The sequence below is a fragment of the Toxotes jaculatrix genome, chromosome 8, assembly GCF_017976425.1.
Source record: "Toxotes jaculatrix isolate fToxJac2 chromosome 8, fToxJac2.pri, whole genome shotgun sequence".
Classification (NCBI taxonomy): domain Eukaryota; kingdom Metazoa; phylum Chordata; class Actinopteri; family Toxotidae; genus Toxotes; species Toxotes jaculatrix.
This window is the reverse complement of record NC_054401.1, coordinates 1,907,711-1,935,320: the sequence shown is the minus strand read 5'-3', so window position 1 is coordinate 1,935,320 and position 27,610 is coordinate 1,907,711. Positions and strand designations below refer to the sequence as shown.

General features: G+C 44.1%; 1 protein-coding gene across 1 annotated transcript in view; it reads left to right on the top strand.

The window, feature by feature from the left end:
* The window catches only part of bbs9 (Bardet-Biedl syndrome 9), a 124,497-nt gene that overhangs the window by 48,718 nt on the left and 48,169 nt on the right, over window positions 1–27,610 (top strand). Inside the window, exon 19 of the mRNA XM_041044696.1 lies at window positions 21,288–21,470. Within this exon, the coding sequence (XP_040900630.1) occupies window positions 21,288–21,470 (183 nt within the window). The remainder of the gene's footprint in view (window positions 1–21,287; window positions 21,471–27,610) is intronic.

Here is a 27,610-nt window from a genome sequence, read left to right as displayed (position 1 = left end):
GTCACTCAAAGAAATAAAAACTAAAAGCTCCAGAAGGAGTTTGTGGAAATGGATGAAGAGAGGCCAACGGGTCAGGGAAAAAAAAGGAGGGAGGCTTTTCAGTTTCCATAAATATTTTCCCCGGCGCTGTTTCCTCTGGAGGTGAAACGTCCGTCGTTTGTTAGTATTAGCATTAGCGCTGGGCTAGTGAGCGCTGCCGTCTCAGAGGTGGTGGTGGGAGGGGGGACACGGGAGCCGGGCCGGGCCGGGCCAAGCCAACCCGAGCCTCCCTGTAATTATGAGTTCAAACGCTGGAGGAGGGCGGCTTGCTGACTGACGGGGTGACTGACAGGCCGTCCAGGGGCCTCGCAGGGCCCCTAATGGAGGCTTCTGGTAGACAGCAGCTTGATTTATCTGGCCCCAAATGGAGCTCTAAACATGGCTAAACACAGATCCCACTGTGGAGTGCAGGACCACCGCCATTAACAGCCGGGCCTCTCGCTCCCTGTGTGTGTGTGTGTACCTAAGAGTGCATGAGGAACAGTGTATTTGTGTGTATCAGTGTGTACGTATGTATGTGTACTTGTGTTTCCTTTGGCCATTTGTGTGTTTTCACATTCGTGGCTGTACATGTGTTAATCTGTATACTCATATCTCAGTAGATTGTGTGGACATCAGTGACTGTTCATGTGTGTATGTCGGTGCGTGTGCGTAAGTGCAGACATTTTAGCAGGTTGTGTGTTTCTTTGTCGTCCAAATCGGATGCATGGAAAACCTTCTCAGACCTGATGTGCAAAAATCAATTTTCAGCAAAAGAGACAGTGCGAGTAGAGCCGAGGACAACTGGACCTGCTCCAAAGTGAACGCCAGCACTGACAGCGGAAATTAACAGACAGCCACAGCTGAAAAGAGCAGTACAGGCCTCCGAGAAGTTCAGTTTGATTTTGTAAATAAATATTTCCTCATACCTCAAGCTGAGCAATTAAAAGATTTGGGGTTTGACAGTGAAACTCAGGTATTGTGTTGGCTTTGGTATAAAAAAATATTCCCAGCTTTAATGTGCACATGTGTGTGTATTTGTGTGCATAGCTGTAAATAAGTGTGTGTGTGTGTGTCCATGAGCAGCTTGTTTGTATAAGTGCACGTACTCTTGTCTTGGCCTGAGTGTTGGTCAGTTTGCACATTAACAAGTGTGTGTTTGTGAAGAGGGAGCGTGTGTGTGTGTGTGTCCATGTGTGAATGGCAGGCTCTTAGGTGCCGTGTGTGTTTGTGTATCAGATTAAAGGACCGATGAGAGCAGAGAAACTTCCTCTCTCTGTCTCTGTCTCTCTCCCCAAGGAGGTTTCACCTCAGAAACACACACATTTACACCCATCAGTGCTTCCTCCCTCTCTCTCTCTCACACACACACACACACACACACACTCACTCACTCACACACACACACACACACACACTCACACACCGAGACCCCTCTGGAGACTGAAAGGAGCACAGAGGAGTGACGGTGGTCTGGTTTGTTTTCTCTCAGACAGTCTGTTTATGTGACTGTCTGTCTTATCAATGAATGGCTGTCTTTCATTCAGCTGACTGACACTCAAGGTTCTGTGTGTGTGTGTGTGTGTGTGATGGGGGTGGGCTTTCTTCAGGGTGTGGGATTTTGTCCTTTTATCTCCTGATGAGGAGCCACAGCTAAGCCAATGTTACCTGCACACACACACGCACACACACACACACACACACACACACACACAGCCTCCTGAGGCTGATGCCAGGTGTTTGCCTAAAGGCAGATTGGCTGGCAAGGAAGAGAAGGAGAGGGATGATACTTTCTCCCCTTATCCAGCATTTTATTCCCCTTTGCTTTCATGTGATCATTCATTATTTACTGTGTCATGTGACCTCTTTAACCTCTGACGAGAACAATAGCCCTTTGAGTCTAAGCAACAAAACAAGTTATTTGTCATTTACAAAATCACCCACATGACCGATGCAGATTGAACTTGCAGATAACCATCGAACAGCTGTGCAGTTCCTATCAGCGCGGCAGAGCGTCGTTGTGTCTGCTTCACTCTCACAGCTCTCATCGCTGCCATCTTAGCTCTGAAAAGCCACCGTACGTCCCCTGCCCATAGTGAGACGTTTCCCTCCAGAGGCGGTGGAGACCAAAAATGAGCAAAGTGAATATTAGACTTATTTTCATCAGGGTGCCAGGATCACGACTCCCTGTATACGGTGATGGTATGTCAGTGTAGGGCTGACAGCTTGTTGTCCTGCTATAAATGTTCTGTGATAGAGCTTTGGATTTCAGCCCAAACTGAATCAGCTCTGCCCTGACCAGACGGGTTCGGGCTGGGTCTGGCTCTAATTTCTCTTAATTCCCTCAGGCTTGATCAGGTCGAGTTTCATTTTATTTATCTTCCCCCAGATTTTAATCAGGTTCGGGCTCATTAAATGCCGCAGCGGTTGCGGGAGGGGTAACACACAATCCACACAGTGGTTCCAGTAGGGTCAGGCCGGAGTTTTAGATCCGACATGAGCTGTGGTATGAAAGTCACATAAAAAGAATCACAGAGGGAGGAAGAGAAGAGTAAGGATGAAGCATCTGTACTGTTCTTTATCAGACATACATGGATGATCTGCCAGAGGATTTCCTCATAGATGTGGTGGAGCTGGAGGAGACTTTATTATTAACATATGGATGTGGTCAGGGGTGGGAGGGGTAAGAGAGTGTCGAGGGGGGGATCAGAAGGTGAAGTGCAGAGAAAGATGGAAGAGATAGACAGATGAAAAGTGCAACAAAGGAAGAGAAATGAAAAGAATGAGAGGTTTGGATATATCAAGTATAAAGACGTATGGAAAGGAAGAAGAAATATGAGAAGAAGGAATGAGCGAGCTGAAAAAGAGATGACAGTGAAAGATAGGAGAGAAATACAGAGAGATTAAGAGATGGAAAGAGACAAATGAAAAAAGAATGTCATTTTTACAGTAGTTTATGAAGCAAAAAGAGATGGAAAAAATGGAAATGCAAACATTTGTCGGTTTCTCTGCATCACAAGAAAGAAATATTGTGATTCAACAAGATTTAGAAGCAGAAAGAAACTGTGAATCAAAAAAGAGTGATGCAAGTAAAGATCCAGATAGAAAGGCACAACAGAAATTAGATAAAGCAACAGAGAGAAATAATATGAAACGACAGATCTGAAATAGGCAGATGGAGAGAGAGACTCATAAACGATCTCCTCATCCCTCCTTTCCCTCCCTTCCTGTCCTCTGATCCCACAGCTGAAAGTCAAAGAACAAATCTGACTTTTATTGTCTGTTTTATTTCCTATTGATCTGCTTTCATTTGTCTGCTGTCTGTCCTGCAAATGACAGTGATCCGATCTCTCCATCACACCACAGAGGATGGATGAAAGAAAGGGAACGGAAAGTTCAGCGAAAGGAAAGAGACGGGGAGGGAAGGACAACTGATAAAATATGAATTAATCATGTAAAAGACGGCCAGAGCCAGGAGCGACAATTGTAAAAGAAAGAAAGAAAAGTGCAAGACCATAAAAAAATAGACTTAGAAAGAAATGAAGCACAAGAAGAAACAATCAAAGGGCAAAAATAGTGCAAGGACAACCCTGGTGTCTTCAGGGAGTGTAAGCTAAAGGTAAAAACAGATTAAAAAAAAAAAGTTTATAAAAATGTAATATTCTGAAGAGAAAATTGTCGGAAGGATCCTGCTGTGCTCCTGTTTTCCTCCTAAAATATTCAAACTGAAGTTTTGACCAGTGAATGTATTAAAAAAAAGAGTTTCCCACCATGCTTACCACATCATTTCTCATTGTGTTCTGTTGCTGGGGCACCAAGCAGAGATTTAATAAGTCATCCATGCTGGAAGGCTGTCACGCTGGGAGGAGATTAAAGAAGCAGATATTACAGACTGGAAGCTTTGTTCCTGCAGCTTTAATTAAACTGTCTGATTGTTCAGTGCCAACAGTCCAGATCTGATTTTACACCCCTTTGATAGTGGACACTGACCTGGGAAACTGTGGCTCGACCATCGCTGTCATCCAACCTGGTAAAGATCAAGCTGACGTTCCAGTTTATTCCGCTCGGTGTCAAAGGTAAATTCTGACCCTGTTCCATTTAAAAACTCCCCGCCTTGTTTTTCTGGCACACAAGCTTCAACTGTAACATACAAAACCACAGCAGGGTGCTGTTTACATTCTGCTTTGGTCGTGGGAAGCTTTTGTTTGGTCGTAGAGTAAATGAAATCAGCTCTGCAGCTCACAAGACAATGTGTGGAGTTTAATGCTGTCGGCCATTTCGACCACAGACTGTAAACTTAACTCAGTGACGTTATGAGTTAAAAGACCACAGAGGAGTGTTGATTGAAAACATCCATTTGTGTTCTGCAGCAGTGGTGGTGACTGGAGCGAAAAAATCAGGAGAGGTAATACATTAAAGTAGGGTTTCAGTTTTTTCAGCTTAAAAAAAAGTCATTTAAAAGTTACAATAAACAGGAAATGAAGAACACAAGAAAAAGAAAAACAAAGACATGGAGACTGGATATTCCTGTCCCTCATTTCCTGTCATATCTCCACTGTAATAAAGATTTTAAATGCCCAAAAACATACTTAATAGGCTCTTAAGCGGAGGACAGCAGGCAAGAGACTGAGGTTTGTGTTAATGTAAAGCAGAAATTAAAGGAAAAAAAGGTTGTATCTTAAAAAAGGATGGGCTCTATGGAGAGGTTAGATTGTGCAGCTCAGTTCAAATCAGTGGAGCACAGTCAACTGAAATTATCAGACTGATTGTGTTTAATATCTGATCTCAGGTCAGCTCAGACTAATCACTCTTTGTTCAAACCAGCATGACTGTCTGAGGACTTATAGAGGATACACCCCAACTAATAAGATTACACACACCAGCATACAGTCTACACACACACACACACACACACACTGTGCCCACGTGACGGAGGAAATTTGCCTCATGCATCTGATGAATAAATTCCTCCCCGTTAAGGAAATGCCATTGCAACAATGATCCCTGTGTCTGCTTGTCATTCCATTATTTAATTAGCTGTAAATATAGCTGTGTGTGCAGCACGTCATGTGGTCCGCATGTATGGAAACCATACGCACAAAGGCACAAGTTGGCAGTTTGTCCAAATATAATAAACTGGAACAATATATACAGATCTGGATTCAGAGCTGTAGCTAATGGATTTTGGGCACGCGTTGGAAAATATTTGTGCGTGTGTTTATGTCTCTTATTACGACTCATTTTACTGTGAGGCGACCTCTAGTGGCCGCAGTGATTATGACATGAACAAAGGATGAAGTCAGCTGATGTCGTAAAAAGCCGACAAAGTCTGCGTTAAGAGGAAGTCCGTTTGTTTCCGGTTCTAACCAATAGTCAGTGTTGTTTGTCTTGTCCATGACTTTTCCACAACCTTAGCTGAGTGTTCAGGACTGTTACCATGACAACAAAGGTCCTCTAATCTTAAGGAAGTACTTATTTTAATCAAAACCACAATGCTATCCTGAACCTAACCAACCACCTAACCAAGTAGTTTTTGTGCCTGAAACTAACCAAACCATGACCAAACCTCGACAACCTTAACTGCATGCTTATTATTGTTACCATGACGACAAAGGTTGGGTACGCCTGCTGCATGTTACTCTCCCATGGGCTGTATCCAGGGGCAGGGTCGAACAGCCCAGGTTGGAGGACTTGTTATTGATCATTATTTTATTTGGGGCTGATTCGACGTGAGACGGGTTTTAAATTTTAACGGGTTAAATTTGATTTTATTTTATTTTGATAGATGCTACTGGTTCCTGTTGATTTCTGGTTTCTATAGAATATTGGTCTCTCAGCTTCCAAACACAGCACATCGGTGTTTCTGTGCAGTCAGTAGAAGTGAATGTGAGACAGAGCACTCCTGCAGTTTACCTTAATCTCCATTACATTTAGGTTGACAGAGTAACGCTACAAGACTGAGTGAGATTACATGACTGATCACCTACAACAGTTCACTTTCCCTAAAGTCAACATGTCTGTCTCTGCACGTTGTGTGTGCATTTGTTTCCTCTGCATCACAAACAATAGCCGATTTATAAGATTGCACATATTTACTCTGTAATCAAGGTGTGTGTGTGTGTGTGTGTGTGTGTGTGTGTGTGTGTGTGTGTGTGTCAGAGTGCAGCGGCCTTGCGACGCCAAGCCGAGGATATTTATCTTGTTGCAGTGAATTCCCAGAGTTCTCCTCATTTTTTTCCCTCTCTCTCTCTCTGCCTCCTTCTCTTGCTCTCTTCCTTCAAAGGAGACCATTGAGAGAAAAGCAAACACGCATGGCGGGGGCAACGCATACACACACTCCCACACACACACACACACACACACACACTGACACACAGGTACACACTCACGGCTGCCAAGGGCGTGTATGTGGGTACAACTTATTTAGTGTGGTTTTAGGAGTTTGTGAGCAGTGTGTGTGTGTGTTTGTGTGTGTGTATCTCTGTATGCATGTGTGTGTGTTCATGATTATGAAAGTTTGTGTTGTGTGTACATGCATACATATGTTTAAGTAAAAGTGTGTGGAGGTCGCATTACAAAGGCACCAGTGTGTGTGATCAGATTAGCAAACTAGGCGAAGGTGGACTGTGTTATCACTGTGTTAGCATCGTTAGCATCGCAGCAGCATTAGCATTGACCTCGTCAGCTTCACCTTGGCATTGTTAGCTTTTGATTAGCTTTCGGCTCCTACAGTTGTAGGCTCATGGAATTTGGACTCAGCTCACCAAAGCTCCTTAGCTCCAAATTAGTGTCGTTTTCACTGGGACCACAACCAAAACCATCACCTCAGACCTGGCTCTGTGTGTGTGTGTGTGTGTTTGTGTTTGTTGGCTTCTCAGGTCTCTCTGGTCTGGACTGCATCAAGTGTGTGGTTCAGTGTTGGACCGTAGGGACGCCGTGTGTGTGTGTGTGTGTGTACAGGTTGTGTTTCTGTGCGTGTGGGTGTGCAAGGCAGTATGTAGGCGTGTGTTGGTCTGTGAGTGTGAATGTGTGTAACGTTCTGGGAAGTTTCTTCTCTTTCTCTGTGTAACCAAGAGGTGTACTGTGTTACTGTGTAACCAATCTACTGTTTCAACAGGAATTACATCATATTAACAAAGGAAAGTTTCAGTGGATTTTTTTTTTTTTACTTAAGTCTGACTCTACACCCTGAGGATTTACTTCTCTTGGTTTTCAGCATGTTCAACAGGATTTAATCCAGTTACAAAATGTACGAAACAAAACCAAATGAAATGAAATGTTCTGCACAGCAGTGTGATTCAGTCAGTCACAGCTCGAAATAATACAAAATGATCAAATGGTTTTCTGCACAAATATAGGAAAGAGGCAAAGAAGACAGAGCAGAAACAGGTGTGTGTGTGTGCGTGTGTGTGTGTGCGTGTGTGTGTGTGTGTGCGTGTGTGTGGTGCTAATTTGTAGTCAGGATCTTGCTGTGTTTTGTCTGCCAAGATTAGACTGACTTGTTTTGGTCTCTGACCACATGCGAACAATGCACGATTCACACACACACACACACACACACACACACACACACTCAAATCCTTCATACACACACACACGCACGCACACACACACACACACAGACACACACTCAAATCCTTCATACACACACACACACTCAAATCTTTCATACACACACACACGCACGCACACACAACGCAGACCAAAAGCATGCACTGTCAGAAAACAACAAGCTGACTTTCTCACTGTCTGATCCGGTCGTAATTTATCCTGTGAAGCGGTGACAGTAATGAAAATGAATTCAGATGCGTGTTTAAACAGAACTACAGGTTTGGCATTCTGCTGTGGTTTTCTGACCAAATTTGGGAAATTACATCTAATTTTACATCATTTTTAGTCCCGTAAGTGACACTTTTTTCCGGAGAGATCCTTGGTAAACGTCAGTTCGAAGATCACCGCCATGAAAAAGAAACCAAAGCGACCATGTGGGGACATCCTGTTCTGCCTCTGCTGGAGGCAGAAGTCTGCCATCCCGACCTACAGAGTCAGGGTTACGTAATGTATGTTTGGACGGCAGTTTTCTCCACACCAAATTAAATTTTACGTTTTAGCTAAGGCTGTTAGACACAGAGCTGCAGGCGAAAGCCAGGAACACTCACAGGGTGTGTTCGTTAAAACGCCGTCCCTTCTATGCTGAGAGACTGGGAGGACGTATAGCAGCAGGCCGTGAGCAGAAATCAGTGTTTCACGATGTTGTCGAAGAAACTTTGCCGTGTTTGAGATTTGACAGGTCTAACTAATCCTGAGTGTGCCTGTGGAGCCATTTTGTCTGTGCAAACACAATAAATCTGAAAAAGAAGAATTAATTAAGAAGAATTAATGTTAAGTAAATTACATGTCTCATGTCATCTGACATTGTTTTGTCTGAGAACGCCCTTGTGCAACAGACAGGTTCATAGATCATTTTAATGAAAGTTATTTCCTGTCTGTTTGTTTCATTCAGGGAATTTAATAAACAGCTCTGGTGCAGTGGCAGTGGGACAGAAGTAGCTGCAGTTTTCTGTGGCTTCTTCTCTGATCACTGGCTTCTCAAACAGAAAGCCCTTTCATAGCCTTTGACTAGATTTCAAAGCCTCCAACAGAGGAACTGCAGCGTCCCCACGATGACCAGAAATCATGTCTGTTTGTTCTTAATGTCTCAAACCACAAGCTTCTGTCGAGCTTACAGGAAGTTGTCAGTTGCGATGTTACTTATTATTAGTCATTTCTCCCACTATTGTTTCCTCATGCAGCGGTGCGGGCGGGGTGTGCGGGCGGGGCGTGCGGCGTGAGGGGGTTTATGGTTAAGATGACGGTCTAATCCCCGGAGCTGCTCCTCTCTTAACATGTAACTTAGTGGACGAACAGTGAAAGTGACTGAGTTTCTGAAGGAACCCGTCTTTTAGCTTCAGTCCTGATCAGGGAAACGTCTCTGAGCTTCTTGTCGCGTGTCACGTTGAATTTAAAGTCATGGTTTCACAGAGCAGCGGGAGTAAAATCTGTTTGCTGCAGCAGAACGCCTGCTGGACACAGCTGGACAGCACATCTGGCTCTGCGTGAGTGTGTGTGTGTGCATGATCATACGCACATGTACTTTTCTTTCACATGGTACATCATACGTTCATCTTCACAAAAGTGTGCTTACAATATGTGTGTCTTCCTGCAAACAACCTGCTGTGTGCGTGTGTGTGTGTGTGTGTGCACGTGCACTGTATGCGTGTGCACATGTGCAGCCTGGGAGGTTAGTGTGAACTGGTAATGACAGGCCACTGTGAGCGTGTGTGTGTGTGTGTGTGTGTGTGTGTGTGTGTGTGTGTGTGTGTGTGTGTGTGTGTGTGTGTGTGTATGTAATGAGTAGAGAGAAAGGTTCTGTGTGATTATAGGCCTCCTCTGAGGACCAGAGAGACTAAATATGGTTTCAGACTAAACACCGTCCCCACACACACACACACACACACACACACACACACACACACACACACACACACACACCACACCACAGACCACATACACATTGCAACATACAGCACATAGAAAAGTCTGAAAATAACTTAAAAAAGATATTTTTATGATCAGACAGGCCGGGAGTTATCTTCACTGTGTGTGTTTCTCTGCTCTGTTATTGTGTGGAAATAAATCTGACTTACAAATCACCAAGTCCTAAAGCCCTGTACTGAGTAGTGTCATCTGGTTTCTTCATGTTTGTGTTGTAACTCCAACTTGAACATCTACAGTTGGATGTGAAGTGTGTGACTCCACAATGCTGAGTGTGGAGGTGTGGAGGTCAGTAACCCCACACGCTGTCGGTCAGTCGTACTGCTTACCGCTCAGGTGTCCACTGCTGTCATCAAAGATAAACATTACTTGGCAAGAGTGGATACCTCCATCTGTACAGATCTACTGTAGTTCAATAAGCTTCAAGCCAGAGTCACACTTACTAATTATAGTCCAGGCTGAATGTGGGCGAGCGTGCGCCGGAGCTGCTCACATACGTTTACGTTTCGTTTCATCTCCAATACGAACCATAGTCCTGACAGAAGTTCAGTCACACATTCAGCTTGCTGTGTGACACACAACACCTTGCTGAGGGTTGGGAGGTGCACGCCGGCTCCTCTGTAAGCATCCTCAGCTTACGGTTACCCATAATGCCCCTCTCTGTCACAAATGACTTGAGACAAGATTTACCCCAAACGTTAATGATGTGTGAGTCTTATGTTGCCGCTCTGCAGTGATTCATATGTTATGATATAATTCAGTTTGTTCGAGTTTTCACTCGAGCAGTTCAGAGTTTAACGTGAGAAAATGTGTGTGTGTGGCAGGCGACTCGGTGTGTTTTCTTGCACCGTTGAACTTTTTGACGAGCCAACAGAGTTCATATATATTTTGGCTTTAGAGGAAGGTTTAAAGCAAACACACACACACACACTTTTCTCCACACTCACAGCTGTTCTGGTGAAACAGGCCCTTGGGTTAAGTCCCATCACATGCTATTAATACACTCATGCTAACAGTGTGTGTCGTGTGTGTGTATGCAAAGTCTCTTTGGGAGGTTGTCTGAGTGTGTTTGGGTCAGGACTAATCTCTCTCTCTCTCTCTCTCTCTCTCTCTCTCTCTCTCTCTCTCTCTCTGTCTCTCTCTCTGTGTGTGTGCGTGTGTGTGTGTGTGATTGAATTGATTTAAGTGACTTGCTTTGGGGCAGGAGTGTGTGGTGTCAGTGTATCTGTTTGAACTTTGACCTGGACCACACTTCCAAACAGCTGTATCAGCCCTCTTTATGAGGTGTGCATGTGTGTGTGTGTGTGTGTGTGTGTGTGTGTGTGTGTGTGTGTGTGTGTGTTTCACCTGGTCTGACCGCCACATGCAGATGATGTAACATTATGTCCAGATGTTTCCAGCTGTTCTCGTGTAGTTTGATTGCAAAATGTATCAAGCTTTTTTTTCACAGCTGACTAATCCCACTTCTTCTCATCCATCTTTTCTGTCGTTATTACTCTGCGCAGATATTTATAACCTTGGTCTGAATTAAACAGCTCCTGAGTTTTGTAGATGTTCCGGGAAATGCTGGAGATCACTGTCTCAGGTAGATGTGTGATGGACTTGGGCCACAAGTGAACTGATCAGATCAGATTATTAATAATCGACGTTTGATATATTTGAATTGTCAGCAGTGCACTCTGAATTAAAGGGCAGTGGCGTGTGTTGACACAGGTTCAGATAGAAATCCAGTGACCAAGTGTTCTTCTTCTTGCGACACGTGAGAGTCACTGTGCTGCCAGGTGTGAACTGTGATCTGTCTCACGTGTATGCGTAGACATAATGTGGATTTTTCTGGAAACAAGATACTTAATAAATTCTCCAGTCAAGCCTCCACCCAGAGCCCCCTCCCTTCATCCATCCAGCTGGACTGACCAAACCCCCTCATTATTTAAGCTCTGGGTGGGCCTGGCCTCAGCCAACCAGTGTATATATGTGTGTATAAATGTGTGTGTGTGTGTGGGTCTGAGGTCACCCCTGAACCTGCTGAGGTCAGATCCCACAGCCTGGGGCTACCGGCAGCCTGGGACTCAGCCTGGGTGTTAATCCCAGGTTGGGTGTCACTGTGGTGGGTCACACTGTGTAATTTAGTCCCCTGCTCTGCCTGGGGCCTCCAAGCCCTCAGGACCACCCAGAGCACTGGAACAACGTCTGACCTCAGCATCTGTAGGTGTGTGTCTGTGAGAGAGTGTGTGAGGATTTAGGGTTTTGCAAAGATTTTTTTTTTTGTCTGTGCTTTTAGGTGTGTGAGGTGTGTGCTAATGCACACAGGCAACAGAGATCTAAGACCGTGTGTGTGCTGATATGAGGCTGTGTGTGATCATTACTGTGAGAGTGCGTGTGTATGCGCATGTATGAAGCTGTGTGTTATCTGTTCTGAGGATTTATTTTTCCATACAGGGGAGGATTTACTCACACGTTTGTGGAGCAGTAAAATGTTTCTGATTAACAGACTTTTCACAGGGTGATAAAACGTTTATGCTGTTACAAATGGCCTTTTCAGATTAAACTGGAAAGCGTCTTACTTCGTACCGTCTGACAGTAACGTAGAAATTACGTTCTGCATCAGCTTGCTCCGGCTCCTCGCTGAAGGCAGTGAAATATTCAAACAGAACATGTTTTGTTTTTCATGGTTTTCATGGTTGTGCTGTTCCCTCAAATGGAAACATCTGAGATGTCCTGTGTATCGTTCTGTGCTCAGTTCCTTCAAATTCAGCCTGACAGATTTGGTGTTTGGAAACTTGAGGATTTCCACTACTTCCACTTCTAAACTTGGTCTGTGTTGGTTACTGTGTTTATTGGAGATTTGAGGTTCTGTGTGTGAGTGGCCATATCTTTGTGTGGTGCGGTGTGTGTGTTTGTGTGTGTCTGTGTCTGTGTTTGCCTGTGTGTGTTGTGTACAGAGGTTTCATCCAGTGGTGTGTTTGTGTTTTCATCTGCCTGTATTTCAGACTCTGACAACCAAAAAAAAGAGACATATTCATTATGGATGGAGGGAGGGGAGTTAGGAGAGCGATAGATGGAGGGCGGGTCTCTCACACACGACCTATCAGTGGAGAATAAAGCTCTTTGTTGGAGACCGTGTGAACACGCGTGGCAAAGAAAAGCAGAAGGCCTCCCTCTCTCTCAGCCTCGCTGTCCCAGAGAAAACACAAGAACTCAGCCGGCTCTTTGACGGAGCGGGACAGCCTCATAAATCACGCCGCCGTGTTTTAGCAGCCGTCCGTACCGGTGAACGACGGCCTGTTAAAGCATCCCTGACAGCCTTGATTGGGGAGGCGGTTAAAAAAAAGTAGACTCTGACTTTATTTTTCATACCAAAGAAACCCCAGACACCTTCTCACCTCTTGTATTTTTACATTTAAGGCATTTAGTTCACACTCATCTGAATCACCTGGAAGTGAGTAAAATGGTAAAATAAGCTTCAATTTCTAGATCTCAAACATTCGTCATTCCTTTTCAAAAAACCTCTGGAGTATTGAGGACTTCACTGTGGGCTGTCTCTGTGAATCTGTCTTGTCAGGAAGGTTTGGACAGCACTTAAGCCTCCTCTTTTCATTCCCAGCCACAGAAAAATGCAACAGTTGAAATGATAAGTTAAGTGCTGGACGGGAAATAAATCTTCAGTCGTTAAAGTCGTTATTGAAACAAAAAATGCCAAACATTCTCTGGGACGAGCTTCTCAAATGTGAGGCTTTTCTCTCTGTTTTATGTTGTCGAAAACTTTTGGACCGTCGGTCAGACAAAACAAGCCGTTCGAAAATGCGAACTTGGACTCTGGAAACTCTGGAAACTGACCGCAGCACTGGAGAGGTGCTGCATGATGTGGCTTAGATAACTGCAAAATAATAAAAGGCTCCGCTTGCATCATGTGAGGTTTCCCCATTGTCTCCAATACTCAGTTATCTGTGTTTCGTACAGAATTTCCATTGCGTCACTGTTCCACGGTCCAGTTCTTCGCCATGCCACGCGTTCTGAAACTGTTCCAGCGTTTTAATGGACTGCAAGTGGGAATTTTTTTTCTTTACAGCTGGTGTCCCCATGCAGTGTGTTAGAACATACAATGTACAGGATTGGACCTAATATAAGGTTAATGACCGATTTAAAAAAGGCTTTGATCAGCCTTGATTACTGTCATGCAGATCAACATGGGACATTGCTAATGATGATAGAAACCTAAATCAAGAGAAACACAGCTTGCAGCTGCACTGCATGCTGGTCTATTTTCTCCTCCTGTGGAAGCAGGAATAGTTTTTTTCCGTCTCTTGTATGATGGATTTCACCGTGTACGTTCTGGTTGTCCTTCAGCTTGTAATCAAGCTGTGACAAACTCTGACTGGCCAATAATTGTTTTAAGATGACAACTCAGTTATACTGAAGCTCCTAAAATGGCAGTGAAAACATAGATATAAGATATATTTCTATGACATGAGTTGATTGTTAATTAATTTTCACGACCTCAAAGTAGAACAAACTATGAAGAGGAGAAAAGTAGAGGATGAGAAGCTGAGGGGAGGTTGGAGGAGGTTGTGATTATCAGGTTGGTGCGTTCCACGGCGAGTGATAAACCATCAGAGGCTGGATCAGGTTGGTTTTCCAGATCCTATCACCTCATCCTCCACTTCTCCTCTCCTTCAACACTCCAGTGAGACTTTAGTAAACATCAGCCTCTTTCTTCCAACTTTTACTGTCTCCATCTTACTCTCAGTCTCTTTCCAGTTACCTTTTGTCTTTTTCAGCCTGTACTTGTCTCCCTCGCTCTGCTCTGTCTACTCCTCTCCCGCCCCCTCTCCTCCAGTGTTATCAGTCAAAGTGTAGACAGACGGCGTTATCAGCATTGTGTGTGTGTGTGCTTGTTTTGACCGCAGACAATAGTGGTTACTGTCTGTCTGTCTGCCTATCTGTCTATCAGACACTGGGAGAGGAGATGCTGATCACTCCGTCACTCGTCCACCAGATCGCTTTGTCTCCGCCGTCTGCCACTTGTTTATGTCCCAAAGCACCATCTACCTGTCTGTCTCTGCCTCTTTCGGTTTCCTTCACTGACATGAAATGAATAGCTCCTGTACCCAAGCGATGTTTAACCGTAATCTGAAAACATGTTTTTAATGTCTGTATCATTAGAAGTCCAATTTACAAACAAGCAAAATATTTTGATATGTATTGGTCAGAATCTCATTTAGTAATATACAGATATTCATGGTTTCCAGAGGATGACGTTGTTTATTCTTGTAACCCGCTGACCTTTGGTCATGCACCATAAAATTCTCCCTGTGGCATGATTTGAGTCTCGACAACTGCAAATTAAATTTTTCCATAAATGTTCATTGTCCTCAGAGGATGAATACCAATGGTTCTAGCAAGCTCCTCACCTTTTTCTTTAACTATTAGATCAATTCTTCCACTTGCGAGCCTGAATTATAGTCATTCTGGACGCTCTGCACCACCCTCAGGCCAAACTGTTAACATTGCACAGAATATAATCACACAGTCTAACTGGCTGAATGCCGTGAAATTTGTCAAACACATTTGTACTCTCCAGAGGACGAACCTTTTTGGTTACGCATACCCTTGACTTTTCATCTGTTGCCGCTCTCAGGACAAACTTTACATTTTTAGCTCCACCACTGGTTGGACTCTAAGAATAGCTAAATAATCAGTACGTAGTTCTTTCCAACAGTTTGTGGAGAGTAAGCAACGTCACAATTTCAAAGTGCAGCTAAAAAAAATCCTAACAGCAAGTCATAGACAGTCTGACCAGAGGAGGATCGAAGAGTTTACCCCAAACATCACAAATCATTCAGCGTGGTGACCTTTAGCGAAGCCGTACCAGGTCACAGTTAATGGCTGAAATCAACATTCCTGTTTCTCTAAACTAAACCCAGATGAAAGAGACAGAAACAAGATGAAAAGACAAAGATGTGTTTTAGAAAACGAACTCAGCACATGAAGCATTCAGTGCAGTATCTCTGCTCTCTGTGTGTTTGTGTAGTGTGATAGTGTAAGCCAGTGTCTGACAATTTGTAATGTTTAGGTTAACTCCCTGAAACTCTTTATACGCCCTGCAGCGTGTGTGTGTGTGTGTGTGTGTCTGTCTGTCTGTGTGTGTCTGTGTGTGTGTGTGTGTGTGTGTGTGTGTGTGTCTGTGCAGGTGTTTGGCAGCAGGCATCAGGCTCAGCAGAAAGGAACTTAAACACATGCATGCATGCGTGTGTGTGTGTGTGTGTGTGTTATTACTCAGTGAAACAGTGAATCTATTCCTGTGCTTCCATCACTGAGGAAATGTGTTTCTGTGTTAGTGAAACCACATTTATTATTGTGTGTGTGTGTGTGTGTGTGTGTGTGTGTGTGTGTGTATGCATATGTAACTGTATCCATGGGTGTGTGTCTATTAGTCAGGAAATGGCCTCTGTGATTCCAGCCGTCGTTAAACTGAGATTCTAATTGGCTCTTTAATTAAGACACGGAAACACTGATCCCGAACACACACACACACACACACACACACACACACACACACACACACACACACACACACACACACACACACACAGCCATTCACTTGACCCCAACATGAACCTTTCCACTGTTTTCTTTACTTCTTTCACTGCTCTTATTCCTTCTCTCCTTCTCTCGGTACACACCTTTCTCACTCTATGTCCTCCTCTCTCTCCCTCTGCCCCTCCCTCTCTCCCTCTACCCCTCCCTCTGTCTCTCTGTTTCTTTCTCTCTTTCACTTTGCATCTGCCCTCATACGTAACTGTCCCATACTCATCTTTCTCAGTTCGTCATAATGACTAGGTTTTCCTCTCTTATAATCATGTTGTTCCTCTTTATCTCTCTCTCTCTCTCTCTCTCTCTCTCTCTCTCTCTCTCCTTCCCTCCCTCCTTGTCACTCTCTTCCTCTGTTGCTCGTCCCATCATCCTCCGGGAAACGAGGGATGGGTCCTGCCACGTCGCTTTCTGCCAAACAGGCTCCTGTCATGTTACTCCGACACAGATAATACAGCACTGTGTGTGTGTGTGTGTGTGTGTGTGTGTGTGTGTGTGTGTGTGTGTGTCTGTGTGTGTGTGTGTCTGTGTCTGTGTCTGTGTGAGACAGTGTGTGTGTGTGTGTGTGTGTGTGTGCGGCTTGGAGTTCATCCATGCTGCTTGCTGTGGCTAACTGAGCAGGAAACATCTAATCTACCGGCTCTGTGGAGCATACACTCACACACACACACACACACACACACACACACACACACACACACACACATACTCACACACTCACACACTCACACACACACATAAACACTCTGAGCTTTGTTTCTCGTCTGTGTCATTTTATCCGAGGATAAAACTCTGGCAGGGAACCATTTTGATTCATTCTTCCACCATATTGACTTTTACTGACTTTCACTTGTGTTTGACAGGAGCTCACTTGTGTTTTTGGCTGCAGACTCTGTGTCTTCTCCCGACTCCTCCACTGAAATCTGAGCTGAAGAAACACAGTTTTAAGAAGTTATACACAAGCGCTTTTCCTGCTGCCGCAGTCGCAGTTCAGCGTAACACACACAAACACCAGACCATCGCACACACACCATGCTGAGTAACACTGTAGCTGTTCAGACTGACACTGACCAGACCACGGCCGTTATCTTCAGTGAAGGTAGCATCTGTGCTCCTCTGGGCAGCGGCGTGAGCCACAGTGGCACTTTTCTTCCAGATTTTCAGACCAAAGTTTTACCAAATGGAACTTTGGTGCAAAGTGTTCTGATGTTTTCTACGTGCATCCAGTTGATTTAACAGGAGGTGGAAATTATGTCATGTCAGAAAATACCACAGATGGGGAAACAAGAAAACAGATACTGTGATTGTTTACATTCTAACGTAGTAGGTAGAATCCTAGTTAGCTGGGGTTGCCTTCACCCGATGCTCCCGAAACCAATGTACGGCAGCAGTGAGACCGAAAATAGTTCTGTGTTGGATGAAAGAATCCATCAAGGCTTTTGAGGTTTAGATTCCTGAGTTTGAAAGTTTATGGGATGCAAACTCTACACAGCAGTATATAACACTATGAGACAGGATTTTACAGCTCTGGAACATTATCCCTCAAACAATCATTTTATCCTCCGTCCGGATGATTGTGAGATAAACAGTCGAACTGTGGCATTTTTCTTACAAAGTTCAAAGCACAGGATTGTGAGACTGAAGACTGGGATTTGGGTCTTGCATGTAGTGAGGTTTAGACCTCTAAACTTTTGTTTAAGGTTAGGGAAAGATCACAAATCTTTGTTGAACTCAGTGTCTTTGAGTCGCCTGAACATCAAGCGTTAGTTGCTATGAGCAGGAAAAACAAGTGAAAAATACTGACAACATTTAGCAGATACTGTAATTAAAAATGTTTCCTTATTATGTCGACAACACACACAATCCAGGTGGCATTGTAGTGTTTGTAAAACATGTGTTCTGTTGCAAATCTGTAGTAAATACAGGCAGTTTTTACTACACAGAGTTAGTTTATGAGATTTTAGGGAAAACACTGACTCATTTAGATAATTCAGTTCAGTCTGACAGCTGCACACTGGACCAGACACTGCACCAGGATGCCATGAGTCAAACAAACTCTGTAATCCTGGCTAACATTCGTGGTGTTAGCACAATATTATCATTAACCGTTTCATTCATTGTAGCTTTTGCAGTATTGAAATATTTTGAGCCTTGTGAACGTTCAGCAACAAACTCTCAGACTTTTTGGGTTTTACTTGTGTTTGGTTGTTTGGTGGTCTTCACTTTTTCTCCTGTGTTTGGCTTCGTCTGCTTTCTGATTGGTTCTTCTACCGGCTGCTTGTCATAGCTACCAAACCTCATGCAGCCCATCAGCTGCAATTACTTCATTGAAACCACAGCCACATAGTTTGTATATATGTGTGTGTGTGTGTGTGTGTGTGTGTGTGTGTGTGTGTGTGTGTGTGTGTGTGTGTGTGTGTGTGTGTGTGTGTTTTCAATCATGCATTTCCATAGATAAGGGTGTCCATGATTTCTGTTTGTGCTTTTCAGTACATTTCTTGTGGTTTTGTTACATGTTTGTACAGATCTTAGTGCATTTGTGCGTGAATATGCAAACATGACATGTTTGTTTGAGTGTGTGTCTGTGTGTGGTTTGTGCCTCCAGGGATAATGTTTGGTTTTAGGAGCTGTGAGACCACTGGTCCCTTTGTTTGAAGCATGGATGGATGGATGGAAAGAAAGAGCAAAGGAGAAGGAATATGAAAATGTTCCTTCTGCAACAATCTTAAAAAACACACAAACAGAATAACAAACCACTGATAAAGTCCTGTCAGCTGAGGTGTGAACCTGGTTTTATGTGGAAGACGCAGCAGAACGTTCCTTTATGTGTGTTGAATAAAGTCCAGACTTTGTTGCAGACACACGTCAGGAGGTCACAACCTCAGCAGCTCCTGCTGCAGGTTGTGTAAGGTCACCAGTAGTTCATCTGCTGACATACAGCTAACAGCTACTCTGTGTGTGTGTGTGTGTGTCTGTGTGTGTGTGTGTGTGTGTGTGTGTGTTAAAACACAAGTAAACGTCCAGGTTTATCTCTTATTGTGAAAGTCTATCTGTTGTACCTGTTGAGTGTGTATGTGCATGTCTGTGTGTGTGTGTCAGTGCATGTGCAAACCTGGGTTCCCATATGTGCATGTTCTCATATCACTGCTGTGTGTGTGTGTGTGTGTGTGTGTGTGTGTGTGTGTGTGTGTGTGTGTGTGTGTGTGTGTGTGTGTGTGTGTGTGTGTGTGTGTGTGTGTGTGTGTCCAGCCTAAATGTGTCTTTGTGTTCTCTCAGCTGGCATCAATCAGAGTGTGTGTGGAGCCGAGCTGCTGCCAACAATGAAGCCCTTCACTGGACCTGGAGCCTTTTATCAATACACACACACACACACACACTTTCAGAGGGCCCGAGGGGAGGGTGGTTGGGGTCTTGTGTGTGTGTGTGTGTGTGTCTGTGTGTGTTTCATGGTAGAAAATGTGTACAAGGAGATGAAGAATTCATATAGTAGGAGTTATGGTTTTATGTGGCACTTTCAGGTAGTATTTCTATCTTTGTGAGGACCAGTTTGAGCTCGACACGTAGGAAATGAGGACATTTTGAAAATATCACTGGTTATTGTCTGAAAACTTCCCACCAGCATGGAATTATACTTTCTTTCATTTAAAAACTTGCCAAACTTAAAATGTTCACTGATCGGTAACTGTGTGTATGTGAATGTGTGTATGGCTTACTTGCAAGGTGTGAGCAACACGGCGCCCACAGGTGACCTCAGCCGTGACCGGGAGCCGTGGACTTTTTGGGGTTGCCGCGGAAACAAGGGGAAGTCAGCTGAGGTTTTAAATCTTTGCGTGCAAGTCAAAGACGAGGCACTCATTCCCATGTACCTATATGTTTGAAGTTTAGTATTACACAAATCAAAACGGCTTACTTTGGCAATTGCTGCTTAACCCTGACTCACACACACACACTTCACTTCACTTCACTTCAGATTCCTCCATCTCTGTTTTCGCAGTATCAAATGGCGAGCGCTGAATCCATTTGTCAAACAAACTGCTGGCGTACGTTAACGCTCAGGCCTGCAGATCACTCATTTATCTGAACACACACTCGTCCATTAGTCCCAGATCTGCTTTCACCTCTTCTCTTTCTCCCTCCGTCTGTTCGTCTCTCTCCTGTCTCGTCTCCCGTTTCCCTCCTTCTCTTTGTCCGGCTTGTCCTCTCTTGTTGTCCTCGTCACCATCCGTCTTGCTCTGTCATCACTCGTTCACGGCGCTCCACTCATCTCCACTCCTCTGTTGTTGTAATGATGGAGGGATTGACCCCTGGCTGGAGGTCAGAGTTCACCTGGTCCCGCCACACCTCATTCATGCATTCACCCGCTCTCTGTTAAACACTGAAGTAAAACCTAGAACAGCTTAAGCTCCACTTGTGTTGTTTTTCCTTTAGTCTTCAGTTCAAAGGAGCCAGTCTTCAGTTTTTTGTTTGCTCCCCTCAGTGTTTCTGAACCTTACAGTCTTTGGAAAAACATTCAGTAGGTTCATAAACGCTCTGCAGTTTCTAAGTGGAAGCCAATCAAGTGTAAGGGCAAGTCACCAGAGCCCGCAGAGCCCCTCAGAGCCAGCGTACAGACAGCAGTTTATTTGAACTCTGCTGTGTTTTGTCCTTTTAGTCCAGTTTATTTTTCCAGCTGAGAAAGAGGCGAATCTGTAAAAACCCAAAACAGCCTGAAAATGGGATTTCCAGTGCTCTGACAACAGAACAGCGGCGCAGTGAGCAAGAATTTAATTCTCCAACAGACTCCAGGAAACAACCCTGAAACGGAATAGATTATAGGCAGAAGGACATGGATCCACTTCGTCCTGTGGGAGCACTTTAAATGAAGACTTTCACGGATGATACGTAGGATATCACAAGCGGTGGTCTTGAAAGGTTGTTTTGAAAAGTTTGTAGTAGTTTGGCAGCACTGTTCACTTATTCGATTGTGGCCTGTGTGTTGTGGTTGCATTTTTACGGCACAATGATCCATTAAAAAAAAAAACAGTGATGCTTTCACTTCAGGCAGAAAGACGTGAAATCCTCAGTGCCGTTCTGTTATCACCTGACTGCAGAGGTGATAAGTGTGATTATTACGAGAGTTACTCACTGACTCCTCCCTCCTCCAGGTGATGGCGCTGGCGGAGGCTGCGGAGGAGAACCGAGCGCTGCTGGAGGAGGCGTTCGTCCGTCTGCGGAGCGCCACGCACCTGTTAGTGCTTCTGATGTCACTGTGGCAGGGCCTGACCCCCGACCAGACCGCCATCCTGGAGGCCACGCTGCTGCCGCTGCTGCAGGACACCCCACAGCTGGTACACGCACACACGCACACACACACACACACACACACACACACACACACACACACACACACACACCAACACACACCTGAGGCCATTAACATGTCAGTGTCTGTCCATCCATCTGCAGCCCACTCAGTAAACACAACCCCAGTTTAAACACACACTCTGAAAACTTTTAAAATACATTAAGTACTTCTGGTCCATCGGGGAATTTACACACACACACACACACACACACACACACACACACACACACACACACACACTCATATTCAATCACACACTCACTCACTGCCACTCAACACTCACCTGTCAGCTCTGCACTAAGAGTTCATTCTGTGGTACCTGTTTATGATTTAAGCATTAAACCTGTGTGTGTGTGTGTGTGTGTATCTGACTGTGTGTGTGTCTGACTGTGTGTGGGTGCACAAATACATACAAGAGGTCAAGGTGAATGGATGACATATGGCTCTATAATCAGCCTGTGACTCAGACTCTGAGCTTTGTGTGTTTGTGTGTGTGGTTGTGTACATTTGTACGTGTTTATTACATGTGTGTTATTTAACGGCCATGTTGCCCGAGCTCAGACCACGAAGGATTTCTCGCCCCATAGAGACTCTGAAATTGTGTACCTGTGTGTGTGTGTGTGTGTGCGTGTGTGTGTGTGTGTGTGTGTGCGTGTGCGTGTGTGTGTGTTAGTTTTTCCACAGCTCTGATCAATCCCCTGGACCTCTCATTACCACTGAGTCTATTTCCAGCCTCCTCTGACAGCCCCACATTAAACACTCATACACACAAACATCTGCGTCTTCATAAACAGCAGCACATAAAATATCTTTTACAGTACACACACACACACACACACACACACACACACACACACACACACACACACAGTGTAGACAGAAATAGGTTGAGAGGGTCAGTTGATGAGCCTCAGGGGACTGAGTTCATAAGTGTGTGTGTGTTTGTGTGTGTGCACGTGTTATTTTAAATGGGATTAATGGCATTAAGTGAATTAGCAGTAATCAGGGTCACGTCCACAACATTAAGACAAACAGGTGGACTGATGAGCTATTTTCAGAGACACTGTCCCATGCAGTGCTCTGACTGCACACTACAAAGAGACGGTAAAGCAGATTTTATTTTGTTTTTTAATCAAAGGGGAGTTTCAGTTTTGTAGTTTTGTGCTCAGCAAAGTGTGAACTGAAGCTCGAGAGTGACAGGCTGAGATGTTATAATCAGCGTTAGCCCACCACGCTCTGCCACTTGACCTCTGACCTTTCCTGTGACCGGGCAGGTGAGGTCATTCCAGGTGAGTGCAAGTTTCTCAGTGAGTTTCCTTTCAGTGGGTTAAATCCCAGGAATGTCGTGGACAGGAGTGAAGCCCCAGAGAGGGATGAAGACCTGGATTAAAGGAGGACAGAGAAGGGTTAAAGGGATGAGGAGGAGGAGAAATGGAGGGAGGACAGATGGGAGGAGGAGAGATGGAGGAGGAGTCAAGGACTTAGTTTGATGCTTCATCCAAAGTGCAGCTCCTTTGTTTTTGAATTTATTCTGCTGCACTGTTTCCATCACTCCTGCTCCTCATGTACTTATTGATTCATTGAGTAAATGGCTCACTGATTCATTCATTCAATGATTCTTACTCAATACATTATCATTAATGTCTGTTAGCCATCATGCCTTCATATGATCTTTTATATTTTGATTAGATTTGTTGAATTTGCATCAAAATCTTTTATTCTTCATCATCAAACGTCTCAGCACAGTCTGGAAAGATAAAGATCCTGTGAGCGCTTAATCAATGATTTAAGAGTTTTGTCACGACATTGGTCAAATGTTAAGATACTAACTTAGTAAATATCACATTATAATGTAGCTGAAATAAAAACAGATCAGCTTTTGTCTGATGAACACCGTCTTTGCTTTTTTTAAAGTCCTGAATCTACTTTTTTCTTTTTAGAAAAAAGAGGGTTTGGGGTTTTTCTCTTGTCCCCAGTCGAACTGGGGTTGCAGGTAAAAATCAGGATTCAGTAATAATCTTCATTTCAGACTCTGTTTTTCTCTCCGTGCTCCACAAAGCACAGAAAAATTAAAGTTTGTAACACAATACCAAACGACCCAAGACCTGTATGTCATCTGTCACGTCAGAGCAGATTATGTGATTATCCAGCTGAGGACTCTAAAAATGCCAGAAATGTGCGGCTGCTGATCAGAAAACAGAAAAACATTTTTCTTCCTTCCCAGAAAAGGTTGTGATTTAGACGAGAGGCATTCCTCCTACAGCAGATGGCTAGGCTCAGGATTCTTTATCTGAAGAAAATAGAAAGAAATATTTAGAGTGAGAGAGTGGGAAAAGGAGAAAGGGGGGAGAAGGGCTTCCTGTCTGCACTAAAAGAGGTGAAGAGAGGGAAGAGGAGGAAGAGAAGGAGGAGGAGGAGCACCAGAGGAAATGCATCTGTGTGGTATCTAACGAAACGTCTCATTTAGTTGCACCCAAGCAGAACACCGCCTCCTCCTCCTCCTCCTCTCTTACATTCCTCCTGCTTCTCTCTTTCTTCTCCCTCTTCATCCTCCTCTCACTTCCACACTCATTTTGCTTCTATTCCTCTTTCGACCTCCTCCTACTCTGTCCTCCTCCACCCCCCACTGCTGACTCTGTCCTCTCCTCCTCTCTCACCCCTCTTTGTCATCATCATCATCTTGCTGCTCTTCATTTCTTTGTTTCATCTTCCCTTTTACAACTCTTCATCATTCTTCTTTTCCATCTTCCTTTTACCCTCTCACTCTTTTCTCCCTTTATTCTTTTACTGTCCCCATCTCTCTTTCTTTTTCTCCCTCACTTCCCCTTTCCTATTTTTCTCCATCCCTCTGGCTTCCTGACTCTTGTTTTCACCTCTCTTTGTCCCTTCTTTCCTTTCCCCTGTTTCTCCTTCTCTTCCTCCTCTTTTTCCCTCCCTCTCCCTCTTTTTCTGAACCACTCTCACTTCTTTCTTGCTCCTCTCTCTCCATCTTTTTGCCTCTTTTTCCGTCTGTCAGTCAGCTCTTGAACAGAGTTGCTGACGCTGTCTGTCTGCCTGCTATTCTTGCACGACCCCCACATTCTCCCGCCCTCTGTTTTCTTTAGCAGAGTCCATCATGCAGCCGTACAGCCTGCCTCGCGCTGGCTTCCTGAACTCTTAACCAAAAATTTCTATATAGTACCTGGAAATGTTTCTTTAGGCCTACACGTCCACAGAACTATTTACGGTGCTGTAAAGAGCATTTTTAGAAATAGTTCTGTGCAGCACAGAGTCAAATGTTTCTCTGGGCTTTATGGTTTTATAAAGATCCACTGAAGTTCTTTTTCAGAGCCACATAGGCTTATTATTGTATTTCACTAGGTGTCGTTTTTATATGAAACAGATGGATTTTTCAATCAGTGTAGTTCCATACGACTGGTCCCTCAACATGACAAAAACTTTTTGCCAAGGAATCCAGAGGAATAATATCCGTAGGGGGCCGTTGAACACCACGCGACCCCCTCCCTGTCTTTCATAAAAATCACTGACTTTAAATAAATAAGAAAATACTGTTAACATTTATATTCAATGGTAATTGAATGGTATCAGAGGCTGATATAGATCTGGTAAATGTGAGTAATATGCTTATTAAATTTGTTCATATTTTGAATTAAACTCACTCCAGTGCACTTACAATCTTCCAAAATCTGTCCATTCAAATCACAGGTTCCTTCGTACCACGTTAGGGTCATTTTCAGTGAGCGTTCACAGTAATTGGTTCGATTTAAAGTTGATTGTGCCCAGAAGCTGTACAGTGGAGCAGTTGCATGCTGATCTGTACCAAAGCCAGTCTTTCAGAGATGAGGCCTTTTGAGAGAAAGGAATTCACTGATTTGGTCAAGACGATTGTGTGGATGGTTTTTCCCCTGGAGGCTGACTGTACGACATTGTTCGGCATCTCAAATGACTTTTCCAGCCATGATGAGGATGTCAGGACTGAGCGATTGCTGTCTGAACCTTTCCTTGTCTCTTTGGGAGTCCTCCAAGGTCGTGTGCTGGGCCCAGGACTACTTTCCCCATGGCTGTCCAGTAATGTTGCAATCACACCTGGGATTTCCCCCACGTCGAACCTAATATTCTTGATACAGTCCTTAGATTGGTTAAGGACAAGAGACTTACTAGACTTAATAACAGACAACCATCTACAGTATATATGTCCTCATCAAAGTGTCAACAGTGGCACAATGAAGCTACTCAGGTAGATCAGCTTCAGACAGCACAGACACAGTTAGAACCACTTTTATGTGTTAACAACTGAAATGAATCTGATCCAGAGAAACTTACATTTCCAGATCATCACTGTTAAAAGTAATTAGAGCCGAGGAGAAAGTGATGAAAGTGGTTTTAGTTCGATTTCAAAAAACGTCTCTGCATTTAACGTGAGTTAAAAGGAAACGACCCTGGTTTTCCAGTTTAATCAATGTATAAGGAAACAAATTACAGGTATAAGAGCAAATGATAAAATAAAAAACATTTAACTTTACCAGACTGAAATAAATGAGGTAAAACCAAAATTCCTACTAAAATTGTGTTTTGAAGTGGGCTAATCGTTATTTCTTCAATAATAGAAAGAGACCTGAAAGATACTTAGACAGAAATCCTTATTTCAGGTGTCCTGGACTGGCAGAGAGTGTTTTTCCTTCATTGAAATACTGGTCAACATTAACAAAACTCTTAGAGATGTTAAAACATGCAGTCTCTCTGCTCCACAGGGTTTTCTCTCAGAAACACTTTTTAAAAATCTGAAGAAAAATAAAAAGAAACTCTTCACTTAAATAGTTATGAATGTGCAACAACCCAAAGTCTTCAGTCCTCATGTTCACTAACACAAACAGCTTTAGGCTTCAAAGATCAGAGAATAAATGAATGTGAACCCTCTCCTGTTTCTGGGTGCAGGAAACAAACTTCTGTTTCTGCGTTAGTGGGAACTTTGTCTTAATTTATCGCTCTGGCCTCGGTCCAAACCCGCCCGCTCCACCTTTCTTTGCTTCCTTTCTTCTTGTTCAGGAGGATGAATGTCTGCAGTTTAGGTCTAAAGACGTTTAATTTTCCTCCGCAGCATGTGGAACGTATGTGTCAGGATGTGTGCGCGTGCATGAGTTTGCCAAGTTTCCACAGAAACCTGCAGTTATGTTGTTCCAAGTATTTGATAACCTGGTGAGGTATTGTGGTAAGAATAGGTCACCCACCTCCCATCTCTCCTCCTCCTCCTCTTCCCCCTCCTGCTCCTCCTCTCTCATTTTCTCTCCTTTCAGACTGTCTTCTCTTCCCTCCATTCTTATCTCTGCTTGCCCGTCAGCTTTCCACTGGCCTTTTTTTCTGTCTCTAATATCTGCCTTCCTCTCTGTCATCATCTCATCTCCTTGACCTTCTACAACCCCCCCTCTCTCTCTCTCTCTCTCTCTCTCTCTCTCTCTCTCTCTCTCTCTGTCTCTCCCTGTCTCTGTCTCTCTGTCATCATCATTACAGGGCTGATTACCTGTCATTATGGCTCATTAGGGGCCTATCAGCATGGCGGCAGGCAGGGGGAGGAGGGGGAGGGGTGTAGGGGGAGGTTAGGGAAAAGGGGAGGGTGGGAGGTACCTGTCAACACAGCCACACACACACATACACACATCACCTCCCCCTTAGACTCACCCATCCAAACTCACCCGTTGAGAGGGCTGGTTATAGATTAGATGTGGGGTTTTGTAGGACAAGATAGGTGTGTGTGTGTCTGTGTCTGTGTGTGTATCTGTGTCTGTCTGTGTGTGTGAGTGAGTGAGAGCGAGAGAGAGACAGGTCAGGGATGCCTAGACAAGATATCTAGAGAGAGACATGCTTCTCATCTCCTCACTGCATTTTATTGCCAGTGTGTGTGTGTGTGTGTGTGTTTTGTTAAATGTCAAGATTTAAGTTCATTTAATTTTTTCTGCCTCTTCTCCATCTCCTCATCATCCTCCCCTTCTTTCTGTTCTTCCTCCTCTTTCTTCTCTCCCTTCTTTCTCTCCTTTTATGCCTTACTTTGTCTAATCTTTTACTTTCCAGTTTTTTTAGCCCTTTCTTCTCTCTCCTCTGCACTTGCCATCTTTCCTCTATCTGCTC